Below are 10,279 nucleotides of genomic sequence, written 5' to 3' on the forward strand. Positions count from 1 at the left end.
AAATGCTCTTTAAAATGAAAATGAATTATGAGAATTCCAAAATAAAATCTTTGGATAATACATAGATAATATTAATTTTTCGGGCATAATATGTGCGTAAGTCGAATTATTTGGTACACCAAACAAGTTTTTAGTTTTGAGAAAAAGTTTTAATAAACGTTTTACCTTCCAAATGTTTTAGGTTACAGTTTTTGAAAGTTGAGTTTAAATAGTAAAAACAATGTGTATTCGTTTTGTATTTGATTTGTTGTTTAAGTAAGTTATATTTTTGTCAGCTAAGCAGCCAATAAGTTTTGTCAAAGCTGTCTCCTTTCCACCATGGAAAACATAATGCACTTTCCGCCTTTAAAATTATAGCTTCTGATGTGAATTTTCTACAATAGCGATTCTCAGTTAGTACTAATACCTTGTAAGTCTCGATTCTAAGACCCTAAAGTTGACCTTCCTTTTGATAGGTAAAAAATAACTAATTAATTGGGACATTCTAACTGCGTAAGATTACGTTTTAGAGTGCACTGGATCCGTCCGTTATTTCCTAAAAATTACTTGTTATTAGACGGATGGTCCCAGAATGGATGGAAGGTCTGGAGCTACAAAGATAACTTGGTGATACCGCTTGATGAGTGGGCAGTTTTTGAGGCTGAGGTTTATGTTCTTTCAATTAAATGAGCGGACGCTCAACGCCCTCATAAAAGGGCTAAATCTTTGTTATAGTTAGGCTGCGCTAAGTAGATTGGATTCCGTGTAGTCTGGACAGAACGTCTTCACTCAAAGAGGCATTTGAGGAACTATTGTAGACCTGTTATTAATGTTAGGTAATATTGAGACAAAATTAATTGAATGCATTAATTATCCTGTCAAAACTAATGCTGTAATAGTCACTCCACGACTTATTCCATGAATAAAAGGTAAAATAAAGACATTTCAATTATTTATAAAAAGCGTGTTTTTATTTTAGAGCATGGAAGACTTATACCAAAATAAGTTAATTATTTGTTAACAATTTTATATTTATTTAAAATAAATTTTTATTTAAAAAAAGTAATTATAATTTAATATTCATATTTACAAGAACTCATCACACCAATCTGATAAGCACTGAAAACAGTCGCTAGACTGTTTAGAATTAGCTTGACAAGTATCTTTCATCCAATCTTGAAAAAGTTCTTTATTCTTCTTCAAAACAAGGTACTGGCCCAAAACGACGTAAGCCTATAATAGAAATAAATATTAAACATAATGAAAATATCTTTAGAGTTAGGAGAATGTTGGAAGAGACAGAAATAATTTAGAATTAAACACATAGCAATTTTGTGTAAAGTTATGACATCTTTTAGAGTTCACCTACTAGCAATCTTTTCCTACTTATCACCTGATTCTGAACAATTAGTGATCACATTACAAAAAAAAATCATGCATAACACTATAGTTGATATTCATATTTACAAGAACTCATCACACCAATCTGAGGATGAGCGAAGATTAAAATTTTATACACAACAACAAACTAACATAGCGTAACTGAAAAACCTAAGTTTGCCATATATTATTATAATAACTATACAATGTTTATTTGAAGTCACTAGTTGATTCAAGAAGGTAGTGAAGTTACAGTCAATTATAGTCCTATATTTATTTATTTTTGCCAAGTTTTCGTCCAAAGCGCTGGGCATATTCAGGGCTGTGAAACATATGTAATCTTAAAATATGTATGTAATATAAGAAATTTAAGTATCTTAAATCGTGAACAACTAAAATGTATAATTTTATAGCAAATACGTTCACATCTCCGAAGATGTCCTACGGTTTGAATCACATAACTGAGCAATTATAAAGCAATTTTGGCAAAAATGAGTAAAAATAAAAGAAGACAATAATTTCTCTTCCCTCTTGCAGGAGGAATTGTTTGTATTTTACAATTTTATACACAACTTTTTAATAAGATGTTAACTGTGCTTTAATTTTCCGACACACACACTGTAACAAAAAATTGGCTAGAGTTAAAATGATGTACTGAAGAAGATATGAGATAATAAAACTAGGTAGACTGCGATGGGCAGGACATTTTAACTGAGGATGAGCGAAGATTAAATTCCTAGGAAGGTACTAGAAGGAAGCATGCAAGGATACAGGAGGGAAGGCAGACCAAAGCAGCGCTGATAGAATAATGTGGCAAAGGATGCTATTGTACATGTATGTTAGGAATTCGAAATTTGAGGGCGGCTGTGCAGGAAAGAGACGCCTGGCGGGCACGTCTTGAGGTGGCCAAGACTCTACATGAGTTGCTGCGCTATTTATGAGAGGCCGATAATGTTGTAAGAATGTAGTGGAAATAAATTGCAGGTGAGTTTTCAAAGTGAATGTAAACGTTATAAAAAATGAAAAAAACCTAAAAAGAAACGTATAATTGGTTTATTAGGAATACAGAACGTGATGTATAAAAACTTGATGAATCCTATATGGGTTGGGCTGAGGAGAAGGAGGTTATGTCATATATTTTACAATGTATTTTAATCTTATCTTTCATTCACTCTGATAGCTGAGGTTGATCGTTTTCAGCAGCCTAAAATTTTGGTAGGGGTTCAAAAAGGCTAATAGTAAAATGATTTCCTTAGACATCTTATCAACTGTGTTTTATAAGACATCCACCAAAATGATGCTCAAACCAAACACCATTTGAACAATGCGTGAGATAAATGAGAAAACACGACCGATTGTTTTGGGTGAGAAAACAATTTGTCTAAAACTTTTGAGGGTCCAGGTTGACGATGTGCTTAGCCTGTTTATCAAAATCCGATCTATATCTCCTGTAGTGCTCCCCTTTCCCGGACAGCTGCTCAATAGATCAGATATAAAGAGACGATATGAGGACTTGTATGACAGCCGGAACTGTCTAATATCTTCAATTACACACCTCCACCTTGCAAATAGGTGGGCAAAAAAAAATCCTCAAAATAACTGGGAAAGATGTTTGGAGGAAGAGGAGGGAGCATATGTTACAGGGAGCAAGACTCCCATTCTCTTTCCAGCACATTCCTACCCCGACGCAAAGTGACAAGCGACCTCCGAATGATGGATTGCACAGTGACAGTGGCAAAAATAGAGCCTCCGAGGTACCAGGCGCCCCCATGGAGTAGGTAGGCTTTTTCGGTTTACATCGAGGGTTATAAAGGGCAAATAACCTCCCCGGAGAGCCTTCTTAAATGTCAGATGGTGAAAAACAAATAATAATCTAGTTGGGGAGAGATGTTAAAAGTCTTATTAGAGAATGTACCTTTCTATTCTGTGGATTCTCCAAATAATTTGGGGCGGATTAAGTCCTCTCTGAATTAGATTAAAGAACTAGATTGGCGATAACTGGTGCAAGCATTGATTGATAAAATAATCGGTAACTAGGCAAAAATATATATAAATACATAAAAGTTTTAGTCGCCGAACAACTCTTCTTTAAGGTGAGCCTAGAATTCCAGCGGAAGGACGAAATCTATTTTTTAAATACTACATCATTTGAGACTTCAAGAGGTTTTGCGAAGTAATGTTTGTCTAAGATTTGCCAATTCATCTAACTTCTGTCACCAAATACATAACAAAAAAAAAATAATAATAATTGTTAAGAATTGAGATTCCAGTGTGGGAGAGTAATGAAGGTATGAGTCATTATTTCTGGAAAGAAAATGTTGTATAGCCTCCAGAGGTGGTTAAATTAAAAAGGCTTAAAATTGTTTTAATTATATCATTGACGGATTGCAACTGAATAAATTCAACTATCCAGAATTTTAAAGTAAAAATGCTTTAATTCTAATATTCAAGAAGTTCATTATAATTTTAAACTTAGCTGAGCTATAATTATGTACTACTTCCAGAACAAATCTTTTATTTAATTTTAAAATTATATTCTGTATATAATTTCTCAATGTTATTATTTATTAAATTAAGTACATTCAAATCAATTTATTAATACCTTATCAAATCCCTGGCTCTCTAACCTCTTACCAAGCACCTCTCCTACACCAGCTAATTCGGTTACCGGCTTTTCACCCATAGGTTCTGCAATGAAGTTCCGATGTTTTTGTGAAGTGCTCGACATGTTTTTTGAAACTAGATAAAATCTGAAATACAGACAATCATAAAAAGAATGTACAAAGTTTTGCAAATAAACCTATTGCTGTAAAATATAGAATAATATAACCTAATTTAGATATAATTTTGTCTTCAGTTATTTATTCCTGTGAACGCAACTATTTAAAACAAAAAAACTAAATGCCATTGGACTAATAATGATGAACCTTTTTATGCCCTATACCTTATGTATAGGTTCGTAACCTTGGTAAAAATTAAGCAGTTATGGATAAAAATACAGTAAGGACTACTTTAACTATTCGCAAAATGAATACTTTAAAAACAAGAGAGTATTATATGTACATATTAGATGATGTGAAATAAAACATTCAATTACCTTCTTTCAATGAAGGGGCTAAAAATGTAAAAACTGATAAGGCTGATTCGGCTGTGGTACAAAATCACATGAAGTCTATCTTGTAAAGTAAGCAAGTAAAACAAATTATAAGATTGATGTCGCTCTTAGTATTGGCCTGTCTTTAGCAATAACGGATTACATGTAAACCGGGAAGCACAACTTAAACACCCACTAAACACAGTGATGATGTATCAATTCTCACAATGAATGTCCCTAGAATTTCATACTACCTTTGAAAGTAATAACAATCCAGAAAAATCAAACATCAATTTTTCTGTGTCCGCCTACAAAGTTGAATTAAAATATTTATTTGACTATTTTAAATTTTACTGTTAAGAGAGCCCCTCTCTTTTCGCTCTAATTTAAAAAAAAAAAAAAATGAAATAATGTTCTGAATTTACATTGATAAAAATGCTTTAAGAATCAATTAGAACTTTAGGGATAAATCATTAGTATGTTTAACATTTATAGGATCAATTTCTTTAGTTTTGCACATCAACAACTGCCTTTAGCTTACCGTCAATTTCAGCTCCTTAAAATACCATTCTCTGAATCTTCTCGAGATGATTCTACATTGCTCCTCCAAGAAAGTGAGCTTCATGTAAACCCAAAACGCATCCAATTGCAATGTTGACGTTGTTCTTTAACATTTTGTATTCTTGTAAATAATAAATTTATGAGATATTAGTTGATATAAGGATCTACTATCAACATTATTTTTTTAAAAACCAAAAAGAATGGTAATAGTGAGATATTCTAGCAACTTTTTAAATATTGTTTATTTGGTGAAGCCACATATTAACTTCTGGTTGATTTGAAAGATTACAGCCTGAAATTTTAGCTCACAAGTGAAAGGCCGTTTCCTTCTGTTCCTGGCACAATCTGCACAACGGTTCTCACCTGCAGAAACTCTTAAATAGGCAATAGCCAAGACGCTATTATTACTATTTAAAACTAACTAACTATTTAAAAAGATAATGACGATGGAATGATTGGGATTAATAACCAACCAGACTTCATGATAACATTTTATACCTGAGAATACACTTATAATGAGAACACGTAAGTCGAGAATTGCTCCTTAACTCCTTTGATGTTGACCTCAGATGTCACGCCTTACGGTTACCGTTACATATTATTGAAACTTAGAATCTTTACTAAGTTTAATTTACTAAAAAAAGTATAAGATTTTGAAAGGTGGCAAAATAGTTTTAAACTTTTAGATATTGATTTTAGTTACAATTTTTTTTTTTTTTGGTAAATGTAGTTTGACCAAGGTGGATAAGATCAATGGTTGCCTCCTTATTACACATTTGATAAATTTTGACCTGTTTGTTTTTTTTCTACCCTTATTGGAGATTGATTGATTAGTTTGTATAGAATTTGGCTTCATTAAAAGGTTTTGCCATTGGAATTTGCTATACTTGCTGACTAAGAAATAATTACGTGAGGATATTCTGTAAAAATTTGTTTTATAGTGTTAATATTTTACGTACGCTACAATAATTCATTTCTAATCAGAAAATCGACGTGTAGGAATAATTTAAATAATAAGTAATGATTACTACTGTACTATAATTTAGAGAAAATACATAGTTCAAGACTATGGCTTTTGACTGTTTGACACTTCATAAACAGGCATTTTTTCTATTTGAGTACCTTCTTTGGCTATTCGGTCCTTCAAAAGTTCTTTCATTAATGCTACTGTATTTTCATCTGTTTCCCATTTATGCCTGCAATATGTCCTTAAAAAAAAAAACTTTTTAGTGCCACTATTCAATTACAAAGTAAACAGAAAATAAAAATTTACCAGTATGATAATGTTGTAGCAGCAAATACTGTAACAGCAATATGAGAAGAGATCCTTATTTTACTTGTACACATAAAATATATTAGCCCTGCAGCAATACCAGTACTAATTCCGTACAAATAGCTATTTCTAAAACAAGGTATTTCTGAGATGTTTCTTCCCCATAAAGTCTTAATCTGAAGCAAATATTTAACAAACTACTAATAAAATACTGAGTAATTTATTTAAATTTAAAATAAAGAGGTTGTACCTTTGAACGATCGTTTTCCATACTACTTTACTATTTGTAAACAAACATGTATATAACCTAACAAGATGTTACACTTTTATCAGTCAAGTGCAGAGCTAGCTGGAACTGCGTCTACATTTTGTACCAACCGAAACATACATAGATAACAGATCAGCATTATTTGAGTTTTATCATTTAGATAAAGAAGTACAGTATCGAATTAGGGTTGTCGATTTTTCAGCAGAAATATCACTTTTAAGATATTGAAAGTCCAATCAAGCAGCTTTTAGAATATGTTTTGAGTATGATCACACTAGACTCTACCTCAAAAAAGAAAACTTACAGAAGTCTAAACATTAATATCATTAAATAACCACCTGTACCTGGCAAAAATCTCAACCAAAGTACATATGACGTTAATAGTGGGAGTTTCTCTTTTTTGAGTTTTTCTCGAAAAAAGTTAATATTTTCTTTAAACATTATGTACTACTCATTACGTACACTACTCATTAGAACTGCAGCTTTTGTTTGGGAGCATTTTCCAGAAAAAAAATCGATGACGGGCTCATCAGGAGGAGGCCATGCATGCCATTTTGGCGTTAAATACGATTCTACCAATTATATAAGACGGAGAAGGCCTAAATATAGTTTTAATTTATAAAATTACAATAATTTTTCCGCGGAAATTTTTGGTAGACCTTGTTTGGGGAAATATAGATAATACAGATACTTCACTCACTAGTCATTTCAGAAGATATATTTTACTTTGTTAGTTAGAAATATGTTTCAAAAATGCACAGATCTAAGAACATCTTCCGTTAAGCTTGAAGAACATAAATAAATTCAAACGAGTTTCCAGAAATAACTGATTTTTCTTTTGTCGTTTACACACTATCTGCTGACAGACATGGGTTAATTAACCTAGTTTTCGTTAAGAATTGATTACAAAGTAAAGTAATTGCCTATTTTTTCAAGCGGGCTTTAAACCAACTACTAATTAGGTGTTGTGGACGGTGGCGACTAGCAAACGTACTTTACTGTAAATTTCTTTTATTAACCATTAAATAAAATCCAATGCCTAAGACCGGGAATCGAACCCAGTACCACAATACATAGCTTGGCAGGTCTCGCCTGTTACCTCTCGGCTACCGTGGCGCCTTGATTGAATACGAAAATGGAAGTTGAGGAATGTCATTTCCTTGATAAGACTTTTTGAACGGACAGCGCAAACGCTGGTACTTTCCAATAAGTTCCTGTTTACCTTGTTCAACTTCGAACAAACTTTCCTCGAACAAAGGATCCTTGCTTTGGCGATTAGAGGCTTGGAGAAAGGTGAAAAAACTAATTCTCAATTTCAGAACGCGGATATTTGCTATAAATGTCCAGCCTTGATGGTCACTTTTACTTTTTAAAAAGTATAATTTGCAACACTGATGCAGTCTAAATAATTTTTAGGTTAAAGGTCGAAGACTTAATTAATTAGGAAATGGGATTTAGGATGAAATAAAATATTGGCATTGGTTTTCATTTTACCAAGTTTTGCTGGCAGTACTAAGAAGTCGTGACGAAATTTTTCTTACATCAATAACTTAACCGACAATAAAACCCAACTCAAATTTGCTGACCTATTCATGAATTTATTATAGTTTTGACATTCAACAAGTACAAATTAGTGCGTATTTCCTTGAAACATTCTGTTACTCTACCTCGATAAAATCACTTTCTAAAGAAATGATAGCCAAAATAAACAGGTTCTCACAGGTTCAAAATTTATAATGTTCTTACAACATCCACCTACCTTTAAGAACCAATCCTTTCCTTTCCTCACTAAGGCCCACCACGAAAGAAATGCAATAACAATTAAAAACTACTGTTCATATCATTTTTAAAGAAGTTAGTGATACTGGAATGGTAAATAATGCAAAACTTGTACTGTCAGCAATAAAACGAAATAAAACTTTATAAAGAAAAATGTAAGAAATACATATTTATAAGAGTAACTATCGTTCCACATTCATATTTAACTGGGGAATTAGTCCTTATTTTTCAAGAAAGCAAATGATATAATGATAATAATAATAAATATAATAATGTGGAAACATTTGATGTGACTAGCATTAGGTCTACAGACAATGTTTATTTTAAACAGAACTTTACAAATTTATTTAACAACTTAAATTCAAACTAACAAAGATATTTTATTAACATCGGACGACTAAACCGGTGCCTTGTACACTAGCTGAAACCAATGACCACAATGGCATCGCTTCGGTGTGCCTTGTTGAAGCCACATCCACTGTACAGAAGTAGCATCTTCATTACATATACAACCAAGCAGACGTGCATCAAAAGCTGATGGCACTTGATTCGGACAGTCTTTTGTACCGGGGCCTCGTTTTAAAACTTTCATGTCAAAAGGATTCTGAAAATTTTCAACATTAACATTAAAACATTCATTACAGCTATGTCTTCAGGCAAAATGTATTGTACCTATTGGTAAGACTATATGCAATCGTTTATTTTTACTAAATACATTGTAAAGTATTATATGTTTAAAGGACGTAGTTTTGCTAAATTAACTGCAACCAGACTATTTGTAAATCTTAAAGAAACGTATTTACGGTGTTCTCACAAAACATTGTCAATACAACTACCAGTTGCAAATTTAAATCGTTTGGGTTGTCGGTATTAATTTTTATAGTATTGTTCAGAATACAATTGTACAATTACAAGTGTTGCCGAATTCCCTAAAATAATGGGAACAAGTAGTCGAAGTTGTTGAAAGATTCAAAGATTAGTAACTGTTTTTCCCTTTAACAAAATATTACTTTAGCCAATTACCTTTTACAAAAGCAAAATAAATATTTGCAAAACATACAACGCGAAATTTAGGCTTTGGAGAGTTTCATACCATTTACTTTTAGTGAAACAGAAATTAATTTTAGTTAAAAACGGGAATCCTAGGCAATCAATTATCATTGAACTACGGGTAGATTCAATATAGCTTATAGTTTTGAGTGGCTTATATGTATTATGCGAGCAGTTTCTAAAGAATCAAGAACGTGAGAATTACTACTAAACAAATTAACTGATTTTAATTTAAAGCATTAAACTCATATCAATGGTTTAATAGTGAATATCGAAATTTTTATAAAATATAATATAAACACAGAAAAGGCGTGCACTAGAAAACGTTGCATTTTTTCAATATCTGTTTAATTGGATTCAAAGAACTCTGAGTTTGACTCCAGATCAATTTCTACGACATAATGCGTCTGATCCGAGAACTTGCACAAAATGATTTAATTGCTAACCTCTATTCCAGCAACTTTAGCTAACAATTCTCTTTTCTCAAGACCAGTAGCATGTTCCACGGGATCAGCCATACCTAAAAAAAAAAGTATTTCACTGTTTTTAGTCTAAAACCAAGTGCCCACCTTTAGAGGATCCGTTCGGAATAACCTCTAAGAATAAAACAGCAACATATTTTTTTTTATTAAAGTAGATTTATTTATTGAAATAATTACTCACTAGCCAGTTTATTAGCAGAAGAAAAAACATTTCTTTTGGATACTTGCAAAACGTTTCTTAGTGTTACAGCCGCCATCTTTCCTATTGAAAAATTTTATTAACCTTACACTCCACTCCCATACAACGTATCACAGCATTCGTTTCTGAAACATATGTTTCAATTGGTTATTTAAATTGAACTAGCATTAGAATTGCTACAATATAATTTCAGTCTGAAAAATTATTTTTGTCA

At 32.1% G+C, this 10,279-nt stretch overlaps 3 protein-coding genes across 4 annotated transcripts; all 3 read right to left on the reverse strand.

Annotated features, from left to right (window-relative positions):
* Window positions 1–928: 928 nt before the first annotated feature.
* On the reverse strand, window positions 929–4,663 carry baf (barrier to autointegration factor). Its single transcript, XM_074132827.1, has 3 exons — window positions 4,457–4,663; window positions 3,962–4,109; window positions 929–1,212 (listed from the first exon to the last, which is right to left on the reverse strand). Exons 2-3 carry the CDS (start codon window positions 4,085–4,087, stop codon window positions 1,066–1,068), a joined length of 273 nt encoding a protein of 90 aa, XP_073988928.1. The 5' UTR covers window positions 4,088–4,109; window positions 4,457–4,663; the 3' UTR covers window positions 929–1,065.
* A 1,369-nt stretch (window positions 4,664–6,032) lies between these two features.
* On the reverse strand, window positions 6,033–7,023 carry l(3)87Df (cytochrome c oxidase assembly factor COX20 lethal (3) 87Df). 2 transcript variants are annotated; one of them, XM_074132821.1, is made up of 3 exons: window positions 6,538–7,023; window positions 6,288–6,463; window positions 6,033–6,222 (listed from the first exon to the last, which is right to left on the reverse strand). In XM_074132821.1, the coding sequence occupies exons 1-3, from the start codon at window positions 6,556–6,558 to the stop codon at window positions 6,081–6,083; spliced, it is 339 nt and encodes a 112-aa protein (XP_073988922.1). In that variant the 5' UTR covers window positions 6,559–7,023; the 3' UTR covers window positions 6,033–6,080. The 2 variants fall into 2 exon arrangements, with proteins under 2 accessions (XP_073988922.1, XP_073988921.1); XM_074132820.1 differs by having other exon boundaries at window positions 6,288–6,484; window positions 6,538–6,923.
* A 1,420-nt stretch (window positions 7,024–8,443) lies between these two features.
* On the reverse strand, window positions 8,444–10,206 carry LOC141456661 (cytochrome c oxidase subunit 5B, mitochondrial-like). The gene is made up of 3 exons (XM_074132822.1): window positions 10,048–10,206; window positions 9,831–9,904; window positions 8,444–8,938 (listed from the first exon to the last, which is right to left on the reverse strand). Exons 1-3 carry the CDS (start codon window positions 10,121–10,123, stop codon window positions 8,732–8,734), a joined length of 357 nt encoding a protein of 118 aa, XP_073988923.1. The 5' UTR covers window positions 10,124–10,206; the 3' UTR covers window positions 8,444–8,731.
* Between the last annotated feature and the right edge of the window lie 73 nt (window positions 10,207–10,279).

Source organism: Rhodnius prolixus, unplaced genomic scaffold (assembly GCF_049639745.1).
Source record: "Rhodnius prolixus isolate KJV_2025 unplaced genomic scaffold, Rpr scaffold_10, whole genome shotgun sequence".
Lineage (NCBI taxonomy): Eukaryota > Metazoa > Arthropoda > Insecta > Hemiptera > Reduviidae > Rhodnius > Rhodnius prolixus.